This window comes from Drosophila bipectinata, chromosome XL, assembly GCF_030179905.1.
Source record: "Drosophila bipectinata strain 14024-0381.07 chromosome XL, DbipHiC1v2, whole genome shotgun sequence".
In the NCBI taxonomy this organism is placed as follows: Eukaryota; Metazoa; Arthropoda; class Insecta; order Diptera; family Drosophilidae; genus Drosophila; species Drosophila bipectinata.
In genome coordinates, this window is record NC_091734.1 from 21042272 (window position 1) to 21059511 (window position 17240).

Here is a 17240-nt window from a genome sequence, read left to right on the forward strand (position 1 = left end):
TTCCGCGCTGACCTGTCCTTATCATCTTGGGACGTCTTCTACCATGTCTCACCGGTTGAATTGCCTCTTCGGCTGTGCCCTCGTCACTCGATTAACTGTCTTCCGGTTCATCTGCGAAACTGCCCAGCTCCATACTCGTCCAATGCACCCTTGAATCCAGAAACATTCATAAATTTGACGTCATTGCTGATTATAATCGTGCGTCACTGGGGGAATACAATCGATAGGCTTTCGATTCTGTAGCATATCCCAGAAGTATACATTCTTCTGATCGTGACTCGAATTTTATCTTGTTTTTTCCTTTTATCAAAGAGTAGGCCTTTGTGCCAAATGTTCGCATATATGCCACTGTCGAGACTTTTTCAGTCCAGTAAGTATATGGCAGGTCTCCAGATAACGCTTTGGTAGGAAATCTATTCCGGATATACAATGCCGTGATGATCGCATCCGCCCAGAACGAAGGTGGGGCTCCTGATTGTTTTATCATACACCTGGCCATCTCTACTAATGTCCTGTTAAGTCTTTCAGCTATTCCGTTTTGTTGCGGCGTATAAGGAGCAGTCAACCGGCGGCCAATACCATGCTTCTTCAAATAATCATCGAAATGTTTGTTTCGAAATTCCGTGCCATTATCGGATTGCAGATATTTCATTTTGTGGCCTGTAATATTCTCAGCAGAAGATTTATAAGATTTAAATACTTCGAATACTTCTGATTTTTGTTTCAGAGCAATAACGAGAATAATCATCTATAAACGTTACGAACTTTGTCGGGTCAAGCAGCAAGCAACTAATTTAAACACAACAATTAATAAGTAACTGATGTTTTGCTGGTCGCAAGCCGACTCTCTTTCGGCCGCTCGGCTTCGCTACTTCGGCGCTTATAGTTAGCGAGCATCCGCTCAGCCTATTCTGCAAGGTTGGCGCCACTCTCGTTCGCCTTCTTACTGCGCTCGCATCCTAAATTGGATTTGAAATATTGTACATAAATCCTAATTTCATATGCGGCCTGAATAAAGTTTTATAACGTTGAAATTAATTAAATTCTGATTTTTTATTTACGGCATCGAAAACTCTCGATGACCAAACATTGGTGAACCCCGACGTGATCGTTAATATACACATAAACAAATTGCTAAAACAAAAACAAAACAATTTTGTAAACAGTGTTATGTGAAATTATCATTATCGAATTATCATACTTGTCTAATAAGTTTATTTACAATAATAAACAAATTATAATATATTATTATATTATACATACATACAGGCATAAACATAACGTTAGTTCACAAGCACACATACATATTTACGATCCACAACGCAAGTGCATTCGCCCGCGCATAGACTTCATACAAACATACGATCCACAACGCAAGTGCATTCGCTCGCACATAGCTTCATATATATATACATTCCACAATTCCGCTACGGTTCTGAACGCACAGTGGGACAGATCGTGTTCGCCGCGAGCAAATAAAATTTATTTCGGTTGTTCGGAACTCAATATAATAAATCATGAACTCCAGCGGCGCCGTCACAGGAGCACCCACTCCAACCCGGAGTGCAATTTTAAAGTGCAAGACCCTGGGTATTTTCCAGGACTTACAGAGGATCCAAGGAGCTCTTCAGCCTATTTCCAAGGTGGACGATGCCATGCTACACGTGCGACATGGTCAGATAGCCACCATGTTCAGCGACTTCAAGGCCATCCACGGGGAGCTTGAGGATTTGGACATTTTGCAGATCAGCAGTGACCTTCGATGGACTGTTTCGGAGCTCGTAGCGACGATGCAGGCGGAAATTGAGCACGAGACGACCCTTCGCTCATCTCGAATTGCTGCCCACTCCACCCTTTCCAACGGAATGTCCACCATGCAGGCTGACCCAGGTTTAGGTCAAAGTTTTCAGGTGCTGCCTCCTTTGCCGCTCCCTACGTTCAGCGGTGGATACTCGGAATGGGCTGAATTTTACTCGATCTTCTCTACCATCGTCGGCAGCAATCCTCGTATTAGTAAGGTGGAAAAGTTGCAAAGGTTGCGATCTTGCCTTCGGGAGTCCGCTTTCGAAGCAGTGCGTTCCTTGGAAGTCTCCGACGAGAACTATGATGTTGCGCTGAATTTATTGGAGAAACGATTTAATAACCGTCGCTTAATATTTCAGGCACACGTGAACGAGATTCTGGGCCTCAGTCTGTTGGAAAGTGGCTCAATAGCAGCGCTTCGAAGTCTTTCGGACAAATTTAATGCCCATATGCGAGCCTTAAAGAATTTGGGTACTTCAGTTCAGATCGCCAGCTGCATCATCGTCCAAGTTCTGCTTCAAAGGTTGGACCCAGCTACCCAGGCCAAGTGGGAGGAGAGTCAAAACTCCTCAGGTTCAGACGCCATCCCTACTTGGGAGTCGATGGCCGAATTTTTGGAGCAGCGGTGTAGGACGCTGGAGGCTATGGACGTGGCCATGGCTGCATACGCCCCGGGCGCTCATGTGGGAAGGCGTCGAGGTGCAAATAATGGTAGATCATCCTTTATTGTTACTAATTCGCTTCCCTCTACCTGTGCTCTATGCGGTGGATGGTCCCATATAATGTCTGCATGCCCCCGATTTCTATCAATGCCCCCTGAGATTCGCCTTGGTGAGGCCAGGCGACTCGGTCTTTGTCGGAAGTGTCTGCAAACGGGCCATCACATGCGTGAGTGCCTCGCTGCTAGTTGTCGCAGTTGTGGAAGGAGGCATCACAGCCTGCTGCATTTCCTGGAGCCGCCGGCATCTAGCGGCCAGACTTTGGTTGGTCCTCCCACGTCAGCCATAGCCGAGGTCGCCGAGCCTGCAGCCTTTTCGCCGTCCACTGCTAATGCACTAGTTGCTCAAGGTCACAGCGGCGATATATCGTTGCTTGCTACAGCGAACATTTTTGTTCGTAGTCGCGCTGGATCCCTTGTTCCATGCCGAGCTTTGTTGGATTCTGGATCTCAGGTGCACGTGATCACTTCCCGGTTGGCAAGTCAGCTGCAGCTCCGGAGGTACAAATCATTCATGGCGGTGTCTGGTATTGGAGATGCCGGCTTTGCGACAGATGGATTCGCTGTTGATGTTCTCCTACGTTCCCACTGTTCCAAGTACTCGGCCCTGGTTAACGCCGTCATCGCTGCCAATATCACGGACCTGCAGCCTAGCTTCAGTTTGGATGTCTCCAGCTGGAATATTCCTGGCAATCTTTCTTTGGCTGATCCTGAATTTTTCCGCCCACAGCGCATCGACCTTCTTATCGGAGCCAGTCTGTTTTATGAGCTGTTGTGTGTTGGGCAAATTAAGCTCTCAGCCGGCCTGCCATTGCTGCAGAAAACTCAACTTGGATGGGTCGTGTGTGGAGGCGGTTCACAGGTCCAGAGAAGATCACTCGTTTCCACTGCCCACAAGGATGTTCCGGAGAGCGCAACAATGCTGGATGATCAGCTGGATTCTTTGCTCCGCCGGTTTTGGGAAATCGAAGACTGCTCCGAGCCTATTGTGAAGCGGACGAAGGAAGAGCTAGATTGCGATGCGCATTTCGTGCAACATGTTGCTCGGCTGGATTCCGGCGCTTACGCTGTGCGGCTTCCGTTAAAATGCGGCTCTAAGCTGCTGGGAGAGTCGTACCCCCAAGCTGTTCGACGATTTCTTTCCCTCGAAAGGAAGCTCTGTCGCCGTCCTCAATTAAAGGAGCAATATGCTGCCTTCATAAAGGAGTATCTGGAGTTGGGTCACATGTCTCCAGTCCCTTCTGATGCGAGCGTCACTGGCCAATACTTTCTTCCACACCATTGTGTTTTAAAGGAGGACAGTTCAACAACCAAGCTCAGGGTTGTCTTTGATGGATCTGCCGTCACAACTTCTGGGTATTCATTGAATGACGTGTTGATGTCTGGCCCAGTTATTCAGCCAAAGTTACTGCATATTCTGTTAAGGTTCCGATGCCATCGGGTGGCCATTACTGGAGATATTTGTAAAATGTATCGTTGCGTCAGGGTTTTTCCTGAGGACAGCTATCTTCAGTGTATTCTTTGGCGGGATTCCACCCAGGATGAGTTACAGGTTTTTAAGCTGGACACGGTCACCTACGGAACGAAGCCTGCCTCATTTTTAGCAGTTCGGACAATGCATCAGTTGGCAGATGATGAGCAAATAATGTTTCCAAAGGGGGCCGAAATTCTGCGTCGCGACTTTTATGTGGATGATCTGCTTTCCGGAGGCGACTCTATAGATGAAGCTATTAGCATAATGCAGCAAACATCCGCCATCCTTGCCAAAGGCCATTTTCGGTTAAGGAAGTGGTGCTCCAATGTTGCTGACGTTCTGGATAAGGTGCCTGAAGAAGATCGGGAATCTTTCCTAAAGTTTGATGATGGTAGCAACTTCACAAAGACACTGGGTCTTGCTTGGGATCCTGCAACTGACCGCTTGCTATTTTCTTTTGAAGGGATTCAGTCAATCTCAAAGCCCACTAGGCGCATTGTGCTTTCTTCAGTCGCTCGGCTTTATGACCCCTTAGGCCTTGTTGGTCCTGTAATTTCAAAGGCAAAGATCTTTCTTCAGAAGCTGTGCCGTGAGAAGTTGTCCTGGGATGAAAGTCTTCCTCAAGCTCTTCACTGCGACTGGAATATGATTTGTAGCAGCTTTGGTAGTACGCAGCGCGCCGAATTCCCTAGATGGGTGCTAACATCGAAATCCGAGGTGGAGGTCCATGGATTCTGTGATGCCAGCATTGAGGCGTATGGGGCATGCGTTTATGTCGTGTCCAAGGGCGCAGGATCTGCAAGCTATTTACTCTGTTCGAAGTCCCGAGTTGCGCCGTTAAAGACTGTTACGGTGCCTAAGCTGGAGTTATCGGGAGCCGAGTTGTTGGCTCGACTTATGTCGGAAGTAGAGCAGTTGAAGGTCTACGTTGGAAAGTATTTTTGCTGGTGCGATTCTGCTGTGGCTCTGTCTTGGATTCGAGAAGAACCCTCTCGGTTTAATGTTTTCGTCGCCAATCGAGTTTCGACCATTCAGAAGCTAACTAGAGAAATGGAGTGGCGGTATGTTCCCACTTCTTTGAACCCAGCAGATATCCTGTCGCGTGGTGCTCTTCCCAATGAATTGGTTGAGAATAAGCTGTGGTCTCATGGTCCTCCGTTTCTCGTTGGATCCCAAGAGACGTGGCCAACCGCGGTCCCATCTGAGAGATCAACCCTGGAGTTGCGTGCAAGGGTCCTGCTCATTCAGTCTCCGTACGTGGATATAACAGCGGTTTCTAAGTACGCTAATTCGTTTCCAGCACTGCAGAGGGTATTCGCTTACGTATACAAGTTTTCTCAACGAATTCACCACAACGGTGTTACGGCTAGCGATATAAAATCTGGAACACAGCTGTTATTGCGGCTAGTGCAACGTGTGCATTTTTGGGAGGAAATAAAGGCTCTTCAAAATGGAAAAGACATAGCGGTATCCAGTGCCCTTGCCTCATCCTCTCCCTTCTTGGACAAATTTGGACTGTTGCGCGTAGACGGCCGGCTAAAAAATTCGTCGTTGGATTTTGATAGTCAGCATCCAATTATACTTCCAAGAAGCCATCCAGTTACGCGGGCTATAATTGTTGACCTCCATGAGCGAAATTTACATACGGGACCTCGCGCACTGTTGGCAATTATTCGGTCCCAATATTGGCCAATTGGGGGGAGAAAAACCGTGACGAAGGCATTACACAAATGCATCCGATGCTTCCGGACTAAGCCTCGGCTGTTGCAGCACATTATGGCTGATCTCCCGGAGGAAAGAGTTAGCGGCTCCCAGGTCTTCGGAGTCACTGGTGTGGATTTTTGTGGACCGTTCTATTATAAGCCGGAAGTGCGTAATAAGGCTCCAGTAAAATGTTACATTAGCATTTTCATTTGTTTTGCTACGAAAGCCGTCCACCTGGAGCTTGTAAGGGATCTGTCCACAATGGCTTTTTTGCAGGCTTTGAAGCGGTTTATATGCACCCGCCGAAGTCCTCAACATATTTGGTCTGACAACGCAACCAACTTTGTTGGAGCCAAAAACGAGCTAAAGGAGCTGCGCCGATTATTTCTAAGCGAAGAGCATCAACGGTCACTGCTGGAGTTTTGCTCTATGGAGTCCATCGAATGGCATTTTATTCCTCCTCGATCTCCGCATTTCGGTGGTCTGTGGAAAGCGGCTGTTAAAACCGCCAAGCACCATTTTTAACGAGCTGTCGGATCTGCAGTTCTGGGATTCGAGGAGCTGCGAACGCTGCTGTGCCATATTGGGGCTGTTATAAATTCACGACCCTTATTGTCTCTTTCAGAAAATCCTGCAGACCTTGATGTTCTGACCCCGGCTCATTTTTTAACTGGTGGTCCGTCAGTCAGCTTTATCGAGCCTGATGTCACAAAGCTGAACTTCAACCGGTTGGACAGCTGGCAGCGCGTGTCTTTCCTGCAGCAGTCTTTCTGGTCCCGATGGAAGGAGGAGTACCTAAGTCTTCTCCAGCAGCGCTCCAAATGGCGCGCCTCTGGTCCTGCCTTGGCCCCGAACGATGTGGTGCTAGTAAAGGACGAGAATCTACCTCCGATGAAATGGCCGCTTGCGAGAATAATGGAGTTAATCCCTGGTCGGGATGGCATCTTTCGAGTGGCGGTGATAAAAACCTCATCTGGAATTACCAAGCGAGCAGTGACTAAGCTGTGCCTTTTGCCCCTTAAAGATGAAGTTGGAGTAGAAGCCCCAACTGGGGGGAGAATGTCGGGTCAAGCAGCAAGCAACTAATTTAAACACAACAATTAATAAGTAACTGATGTTTTGCTGGTCGCAAGCCGACTCTCTTTCGGCCGCTCGGCTTCGCTACTTCGGCGCTTATAGTTAGCGAGCATCCGCTCAGCCTATTCTGCAAGGTTGGCGCCACTCTCGTTCGCCTTCTTACTGCGCTCGCATCCTAAATTGGATTTGAAATATTGTACATAAATCCTAATTTCATATGCGGCCTGAATAAAGTTTTATAACGTTGAAATTAATTAAATTCTGATTTTTTATTTACGGCATCGAAAACTCTCGATGACCAAACAAACTTCTTATATCCGCTTAACGATTGGTTTGGCATTGGTCCACACACGTCCCTGTGGACGATTTCCAATGGCAGCTTCGACCTCTTTTCCTTCGCGTTCTTGTAGTGGTTTACTGTCTGCTTTTTGCTTATGCAAATTTCACACTTCAAATCTTTGCGTTCTCGCCAATAATCATTCCGTGCACTTTTCCAGTCTTTGACATGCGCCTTAAATCACATTCATTTAAATAGCCCATACGGCTTTGCCAGATATTTATATCACTTTCTTTGTCATTTATATTGTTCGCTTGATGTTATTCGGCATTCAAATAATTCAGGTTTCCATATCTTTTTGCACGAAGCCACACTTCTTTATTATTTTTCATAATAACTGCTTCATTTTTACGAAAATAACCTTCATTATCTTTGGCAGTGATTTGGGAATGTTCCTTTTTAATATGTGCTTTACTTTCGTTTTGCCCGTTCTTCTCATTTGGTTTCGATTTACTTCGACAGTCGCGTGCGAGATGACCGATTTTATTGCATGTATAACATTTTCTCGTTTCTCTTTGGTCTTTTTCTGCTTTACCTCCGCCTTTTCGGCGACTTGCATACAACGCACTTTGTTCTTCGCGCTCACTTTTGCCTTTACGCGCTTCTGATTCCTCTTATATTTTCACACGCAGAATATCAGGATTTGGCAATTTATCACGTGTCTCTATTGCTCATCGAAATGTTTCATAGGAATCCGGAGAACTATATATGGCTTTACGCACTGGTCAATATTGATTCAATATTCTCTTGCCGATTCACAGTTTTTGATTCATGCCAATTCAGATGGGCTGATTGACAATAGGATGTATGCACGAGCTTTCTCATCTTGTTTTTTCCAAGCTGCTTGCTCAGCCTCCCCATCTGGGCACAATTTTGAGCCGTTTATATATGCCCATAGATCGCTCTACACGAGTATGGCACTCATCTGCAATTTCCACGTGTCATACTTCTCTGCGTTTAGCGGCTCTATTTTAATGAACGCACTTGGAATTTTTCACGGCTTGTTGTTCACAGCACTTTCTGCCTAATTTACTTGCACTAGGGAACTGGGCCTATAACCTCTTGGAATTTGGTCCAACAATCAGATCGCAGTAGTACAAGTGAAAAAACGAGAGTTGAAAAACGAGTCGTGGAAATTATAATAAACGATTATTCGACAGTCAATTCATTTCCTGAGTTCTCGTCAACTTAACGACTCAAAGCGAACTACTTATTCTATGTATATAATGATATTCAACAAAAGGATGCCATATCAATTTAATTTTATTTTTCAGTGCACTCACATGGATGGGGAAAGAAATTCTCGCAACAAATTATTGGTGATTTTTTTCATTGCTATGGGAGTTTTTTTTCGCATATGCAGAGCTTGGGCACCCTGCCCCAGAGGAACAATGTTTGACCCAAAACATCTTCTATATATCGCTTTCAACATATTCTTTTCTTAGGGATAAATTAAACTTGAGCATGCCCCACGTAAAAACCCTTAACCGAGGGGCTCCTATGAAAAAACTAAAACCTGGTTTTACAAATAATTCTTTCGAAAAATTAAAAAAAATGAAAAAACAATAATGATTCCCAAGTCTTCGTTGTGATGGACGAAATGGCTATTTGAAAAGATTTGCGGTATAATGTTTTTTTAGGTGAGGGGCCGTGAGGCCGCTCCCCTTAAGAGCGCACCCACGCTAAAGAGCGCACCCGCGCTAAAGAGCGCACCCGCGCTAAAGAGCGCACCCGCGCTAAAGAGCGCACCCGCGCTGAAGAGCGCATCCGCACTCGCGCCTCTGCGCCCTCTCTCTGGCTCGTTGGTTGTCGTCGATCGTCTCTTTTTTGTACTAGTTTTTAAGTTGGCAATTGGATGTACGTAGCCAATAAAGCTGAACGCGTTTCTTTTGGAATTTACTGAAGACGCCCCCGACTTATCATTTCATCCCCATTTCTGGAGTCTTTTGCGGAACCAACGCCCCCCTACACATTTTGGTCCTTCGAGCCGGATTATCTGGATATTCAGGATATTTTAATTATTAGGATATCGTCCACCAGCAGTCCAGGCATTGCTCCGCCAAAAGATAGGTACGAAATTTTTTCCGTCTCCGTCTCTCTGCCGGTCTTCAGCAGTGGTCGGAACATTAAATTTCGTTCACACTGCTGCAAGATGGTTTTTCCCTCCGTGTCAACTCCGAGTCCGAGTTTTCCGACACCACGGCAGCTTGAGACTTTTTCTAATATAAAAAAAATCTACAAAATTTTACATCCATCTCCGTTTTGTGTGCCTCGCCATATTCCTCGCCGTTTTTTGGCCTTTCCGATATCCGTTTACTCGCCAACGGTCGACGCATATGTACATGCATACACACATACATTGTGTTTGGTGCAATTAATCCGCAAAAAAAAAATCCGCGAGTGAACAGTGAAAGTGTGTGGTGAAAAAAAAAAAAAAAGTGCATTATTAATATTGGCCAGCCGGTGTGAAGTGGTTCCGGGAATCTCCAAGTTCACCGAACAGTCCGCCGCTGTCGTAATATTAGTCTTCCCCAATTTTAAACACCACATAACTTTTCCGTTTCCGCAGTTACATATTATCGACGCTCCACTGTGCCAACATATGCCCGCATGCCTTTACATATATCCGTACCTGCATGCATGTCCACATATCTCCAAATATTTTCTGCCTCCAATTTCAGGAAATATATAACCGATAAAATTTAACCTATACAGTCCACCTATATCGACGTTCCACTGTGCCATCATATGCCCCACATGCCCTTGCCCTACTTGCATGCATGCCCATATATTTCTCAATATTTTCTGCCTCCAATTTCAGGAAATATATAACCGAACAAATTAAAAAAAAAAATCAATAAATTATAAATTTATTTATTTATAATTATAACTAAAAAATTTATTTAATTCGTATTTTCCGTCCGAGCAAAGGGCCAGGGTTTTTTAATTCACCTTTCCGGCCACTCAATAATTCAAGTCGAAAATTTAATTATCGGAAAAAAAATTATAATTAAATAATTTATTTGTCGATCTTCTTTTTGAACCTAGCCGCGGTTTCAATTCCACCGTTCCAGCTTCGGGTTACTTAACCTCCATTGATTAAAAATTGAAATTTTCAACTCCACCCGTCTGTTTCCATAATAATTAAATCCGACAATTAGGCAAAAATTAATTATTTATTTTTTTCTCTGAGTTAAATCCAAGCCAAGGTCAAGTCCACCTTTCCGGCTCCGCAAATTCGAAAATAGTTAGGAATTGAATATTTACGTACGAGCCATACTGGTCGAAATATACATACATATATAGACAGTCATCAATTATTTTTCCGAACGATCACGAATTTTCCGGTCCTTGTCCATTTTCCGTTCCGTCATTTTCCTAACGCTGTTTCTACTCCGCATCTGGCAACATCCGCCTCGAATCTCAACAAACCTTGGCCCATCTGGTTTTTTTGACTTCCTGAAGTTTCTCCCACATCCGAATTGTGCCGCATCCGACGTTCCTCCGACATCGGCGCTTCTAATTCCAACTTGGCCTTGCAATCGCAATTCAGCGATGTCACCGGTCTCATCACATTAGTGACCGGCTACCGCTTCGTACGAGGCACCCATTGCGCGCGTCAGTCGACAAGCTCTGACCAGCGAATTGGTGTCTGAGAATGCCCACGGGAGACGACCAAAAGCCACGTCCGATCCCAACCATCCGTTTGGACAGATCTCAATCTGCTTCTCCGCGGACGCCTCTTTTAAAGCCTAAGGCGTACAGTGCCATCCCAAAGGCAAAGAGTGACGAATCCGTCAATACAATTCCCGGTCCTTCACAGAGGCAGACTCCGTTGCAAAAATGGCTCAAAGTGCGGATGACGTGGCGCTGAAAAAGTTCAACGCCACAACAGATCGAATTAGCCAATTTGAGGCTAACATAAATACTCCGGGCGCCAGAGAAACGGAAGGAGACTCCCAATACATTTGCGAGGTCCATCGGGACCAAATACGGGCACTGTGGGAGAAGGTGGAGAAAAGCTATGAGAGCTGCTCCGATTTACTAGCCGTGTCAGACGACAATGTGGCCACCTCGACCGTGCTGGAATCGAAGTACAACTACTGTTACTCCGTCTATTCGAGATGTATTGCCCAGCTTCGGGAGAAAATTGCTTCCCAATCCACTCAGGCTTCCGTCAATGTACACACGCCCGCGTCTACAGGCTGCCGGTTACCTCCGGTGGATACCGAGGTCTTCGCTGGTGATTATTTTCGGTGGCCCACCTTCAGAGACTTGTTTACGGCCATTTACATCCAAAACTCGCGGCTCACCCCGGTAGAGAGGTTGTTCCACTTACTGTCCAAAACAAGTGGAGACGCCCACGCCATTGTCTCTAAGGCTCCGCTTACCCATGAGGAGTTTGTCGTCGCTTGGCAAAGCCTCACAGACCGCTTTGAGAACCGGCGGCTATTGGTCAATAGCCAGTTGAAAATCCTTTTCAACCTCCAGGCTATTTCTCAAGAGTCCGGGGTCGCGCTGAAGGAGCTCCAAGCCAACATTCAGAGTTGTCTGACAGCTCCAGCAATGTCCGCCATCAATGTTGAGGCTTGGGACTGCCTCCTGGTGTTTATGATTGCGTCAAAGCTCCCCAAAGTCACACTTTCCATGTGGGAGCAATCCGTTCATAACAAGGCCGAAATTCCAACATGGAAGGAATTAGACAACTTCCTGACAGAGCGCCATCGCACTCTGGAAGCAATCGACGACGTCAGGCTTAAAGGCTCCGGGCAACTTCAGCCAAGGTCGGGACTTCCTACTGTCCCTGCTCGGAGGCTCACTTCATACGAGACTCGAGTGGTTCCGGGCCAAAAGGGCTGCGATCTCTGTTCGAGGGAGGACCACCCCATTCGCTTATATCCGCGTTTCCTAGAAATGGATGTAAATGGGCGCTCTGACTACATAAGGAGGAAGCAGTTATGTTTAAACTGTTTTGCCCGAGGGCACCAGCAGCGAGACTGCACGAGCACCCATTCCTGCTTCACATGCCACATCCGACACCACACCCTCCTGCACCGTGGCAATCCGTTCGCCACCGCTCCAAGTCCGCCTACGACAGCAAGGGCTCAACCCGCACAAACTGCCAGAAGCACAAACGGCTCAGAGGATCAGTCGGATGTGCAGGTGTGTTTCGCTTCCGGGTCAGGAGCCGTCCTACTAGGCACGGCCCTTATCAACGTGTGCCATTTAGGGTGCAGCTTCCAGGCACGAGCACTGATAGACTCAGGGTCCGAAGCGACGTCCATAACGGAACGACTGTTCAACCTCGTCAAACCACCCTTCAAGACGATTCAAGCCCAAGTTTCCGGCCTTAATCTGACCATTTCCGCGCAGTCTACTAAATTGTTCCATTTCTCTATTCGGTCGCCGTCTAGACCCGGGCTACAATTAGAGACTGCGGCCTACGTTCTGCCGCAGTTGGCAGGAAATCTGCCATCATACCCGATTGCGCGAGATCGTCTCAAGGGGCTGCCCGACATTCCCCTGGCGGACCCCAACTTCTTTGAGAGCTCCCAAGTCGATGTGTTAATAGGAGCTGACATTCTTCCGTCCATTCTTCTCCGTAATGCCAAGGCTACCATATGCGGGTCGCTTCTCGGTCAGGAGACCATTTTTGGATGGGTGCTGACAGGCCCATTATCTCCAGCCCCCATTATCAACACGAGTGGCCCACAGCCTCGGTGACTCACTGGATCAGCTCCTCACCAAATTCTGGAAGGTGGAAGATGTGCCCACACCGATAAGTTCGGAATCGGATTCAGTTTGCGAGCACAATTTTGTCCAGACGACGAAAAGAGAGGAATGTGGCAAGTACGTTGTGACGCTCCCCTTACGCGACCCCGGGCAGAAGGGTTCCGAGCTAGCGGCTTCACGGTCCTTTGCCCTTGCTCAGTTTCTGCGTAATGAGCAGCGCCTGAAGAGGGACCCGCCCCTTAAAGCCCGCTATGACTCGGTAATCCAGGAGTACATCGACTTAGGCCACATGACCGAGGTCTCTCCCGCAAGCAATTCCGCTACCTACTATCTCCCACATCATGCCGTCCTCAAGCCCGAAAGCACGACCACCAAGGTGCGAGTAGTCTTCAATGCTTCGAGCCCGTCCGCAAACGGGACAAGTCTGAACGACATTCTTTACGCGGGCCCGGTCTTATAATCCGACCTGACGATTCAAATCCTAAAGTGGCGATACTTTAGGTTTTTCTTCAACGGCCACATCGAGAAAATGTATCGGCTAATTTGGGTAGACCCCAAGCATACTCCGCTCCAACGTATTTTGTTTCGCAATCCCGATGGGGATATCCGCGACTACGAGTTGAAAACGGTCACCTTCGGTGTCAATTGTGCCCCGTTCCTGGCGATCCGTGTCCTGCAACAGCTCGCTGACGACGAAGAGTCAAAGTATCCGCAGGCAAGCCAAACTATCCGGCATTTTATGAACGTTGATGACGTTCTCGCGGGGGCAGACTCCAAAACTGAAGCCCAAGCTGCGATTATGGAGCTGAAAGGGGCCCTAGAGTCAGCAGGGTTCCCACTTAGGAAATGGACGTCGAATAACAAGGCAATCCTGGCCGACATTCCGATCGACCACCGTCTCCATGCTGACTTTCTCGACATCGATGCAAAGAGCACGGCCAAGACACTCGGCGTGCGGTGGAAAGCGACGACTGATGAATTCTTTTTTGTCCCGCCAGAATTGACTTCCGGCTTGGCTTTCACGAAGCGCCAAGTCCTCTCCCAAATTGCCAAATTGTTCGATCCAGCAGGTTGGCTCGCTCCTTTCATTGGTCGGGCAAAAATGTTCATGGAAGACATATGGCTTCTGGATCTAGGGTGGGACGACGCCCTCCCTCAAGATTTCTGTCAGCGATGGGTTGACTTCCTAAAGAATTACTCGGTGCTCGATCAGATTCGTGTTCCTCGGTGGGTCGCGTTCCGACCACACCTAAAGGTCGAACACCACGGGTTTTGCGACGCTTCACAGAAAGCGTACGGCGCAGCAATTTACCTTCGTGTCGATGTTGGGTCCACGGTAATAGTGACCCTGCTGACTGCAAAGACTCGAGTGACCCCAGTTAAAACGGTGTCGCTCCCTCGGCTAGAACTGTGCGGTGCCTTGTTGTTGTCCGAGATGGCCACCGCCGTTCTGCGAAAGATGCCAGGGGCCGCGTCTGCCCTATACTGTTGGACCGACTCGACTATTTTCTTTGCGTGGCTGCAGAAGCCAGCGTGCCAGTGGACAACGTTTGTGGCCAACCGGGTGACCAAGATCACCCAGTTCATCGACGTGCAGAAATGGGCACATGTCCGCTCCGAGCAGAACCCTGCGGATCTCGCTAGCTTGGGCGTCGCTCTCCAAGATGTTGCGGATAACCAGTGATGTTGGCACGGTCCTGACTGGCTGCAAAGGCCTCGGAGCGACTAGCCCACTCAAGGCAATGATGCCCCCGTGACTGAACTCGAGAAGGGAACAGTCAAGGTCCATGTCGCGAAGGGTCCCCCCGAAGATCTTCTTTAACGGTTTTCCACACTCGAAAAGCATTACGAGTCCTTGCCTTTGTTAATCGCTTCATCCAGCGCGCGCGGAAGATTCGATCCAATATCGGCATCCAGTCCGATTCAAAATCTGAACCCCTTCGTGGATTCGCAAGGCCTTATGAGAGCCTGCGGCCGGGTCACGTCCTCTGAGCTTCTCCAATATGACGAGCGGCACCCTATTATCCTTCCGTACGACTGCCATCTGTCACGACTCCTGGTTTAATTTACACATCGCATCACACTGCACGGTGGCAATCAGCTGATGATCCGTCTGATCCGGGCCAAATTCTGGATTCCAAGGGTGAGGAATCTGGTCAAGTCATCCACTTAGAGCCTACGTCGGACCTTACAACCGAGAAATTTCTGGCGGCTTTCGCACGGTTCGTTTCCCGGAGAGGATGCCCCCGTCAAGTGCAGCCTGACAACGGGAAGACCTTTGTGGGGGCAGCTGCTCTAATATCCTGCGATTTTCTCCAGAGCCTAAAGGGGGCTGTGACCGGTGCTTATAGTCACCAGCAGCTTCTCTGGCATTTCATTGCTTCGGGAGCTCCCCACATGGGGGGCCTGTGGGAAGCAGGCGTCAAGAGCTTCAAGACCTTGTTCTAGAAATCCACCGCCACGCGGAAATACACCTTTGAGGAGCTGGCTACTCTCCTGGCGAAGATTGAGGCGTGCCTGAATTCGCGGCCAATCGCGCCAATGTTCGAAGACCCCGCTGATCTGTTGGCTCTTACACCCGGGCTTTTTCTTGTGGGAGGCCCACTTCTCGCCACGGTCGAGCCCGAGATAAAGGGGGATACCACTTCCATCATTAATCGCTGGCAACACCTCAAGGCTCTTCAGCAGCAATTTCGACAGCGATGGAAGGAAGAGTACCTCAAGGAGCTCCATAAGAAGAACAAGCGGCGAGCCCCTACGAGGGACCTCCGCGTTGGGAATATGGTCGTCATCAAGGAGGACAACCTTCCGTCCAATGAGTGGCGTTTAGGCAGGGTTGACGTGGTGTATCCAGGATCCGATGGCCATGTCCGCGTGATCGACATCCGCACCGCGCGAGGGCTCATAAAGCGGCCCGTTGTTAAGGTCGTCGCGGTATTGCTCGAGCTGCCTGGCCCACGAGCACTCCGACGGATCCTGTCGGCGGGGTGACGGTTGAAAGACGTGTGGTCAGGATCACCACACGCTGCTGCATCTCGTGGAGAAGCCGCGGGCTCGGCGCAAGGCACGCCAAGAGGAGCACCGGTCACGGAGCGCGGGAGTCAGGACACAGAGTGTCTCGTCTGGCGCCCGGCCGGCATCCGCCAACTCCCGGCGCGGTTCGGGTGCTCCTCGACCTGGGTCCGCCACTTTCCGGCAATCCCAACCCGATCCACGGCCACCGACGTCCCGGCACTCGTCGATACATCCTCGGCATTCTTCCGCCACTCCTCGGTTGCCGACCAACGCTCATCCGCCCGCGTCATCCGCACCTAGGCAAAGTTCCGCCTCTCATCGAGGGCCCCCGCAGGACGCGGTCGCTGTGCCCACCCTCTCGTCGCTGCTGCAACGGAACAGCGTCAACGTGCTGCCGACTGCACTAGTGCGGATCGGCACCGGGACCCGGAGCTTCGACACGGGTCCCATCATCAACCCATGCACGCCCTCGAGCTGCATCGACGCCTCGCTCCTGCGTGTTTGCGGCTGCCCACTACCAGCGTGGGGGATGAACAGGTGTGTTCCGCCACCGTGGGGTCAACGACCGATGATAGCGTTCGGCTGGAGGTCATGTTTCAGATTGAGCCTCACGTGCGAGTTCGTACGCCGTCCCGAGAGCTGAGCGGGGCGGTGCGTGCCCACTTCCGAGGCGTGACCCTGGCGGATGAGCGATTCCATGTGCCAGCGACAATCTCCGTCGTCCTGGGCGCAGATATGTACCCACGGATTATCCAACCGGGCTTCCTGAAGATCCAGGACGGACTGCCAGTGGCCCAGAGCACCGTGTTTGGATGAGTCGTGTCCGGAGCCTGCCACCAGCCACAACATCGAGGGAGCTATTGCAACCCGAGCGATTGCAAGGGGGGCGGAATGTTTAGGTGAGGGGCCGTGGGGCCGCTCCCCTGAAGAGCGCATCCGCGCTGAAGAGCGCACCCGCGCTAAAGAGCGCATCCACACTCGTCCCTCGATCGTCTTTTTTTTTACTAGTTTTTAAGTTGGCAATTCGATGTACGCAGCCAATAAAGCTGAACGCGTTTCTTTTGGAAATCACTGAAGAAGCCCCCGACTTATCATTTCATCCCCATTTCTGGAGTCTTTTGCGGAACCAACGCCCCCCTACACATTTTGCCCCCCTACAATTTAGATTTAATAGATGGTTTTGAGTGTACTATGTAAAAAGAAATAATAAAGTTGCTAACGAGACTTGCGTATTTAAAAATTGCGTTATAAACCAAAATTTGACAATTTTATTTAATTTAGGGATAGAGGTAAAGACCATAAAATGCGACCAATCTTCTGCCAACCGAAATTGCTATTTTCAGCTCGGGGCAACTAAGGAAACCCCCTTTTTTTATTTC

The 17240-nt window shown here is 48.9% G+C and overlaps 1 protein-coding gene across 1 annotated transcript; it reads left to right on the plus strand.

Moving 5' to 3' along the window:
* Positions 1-1517: 1517 nt before the first annotated feature.
* Positions 1518-14530, plus strand: LOC138926548 (uncharacterized). The gene is made up of 5 exons (XM_070281060.1): positions 1518-1664; positions 12800-12970; positions 13115-13222; positions 13334-13798; positions 14135-14530. Exons 1-5 carry the CDS (start codon positions 1518-1520, stop codon positions 14528-14530), a joined length of 1287 nt encoding a protein of 428 aa, XP_070137161.1.
* Positions 14531-17240: the final 2710 nt, after the last annotated feature.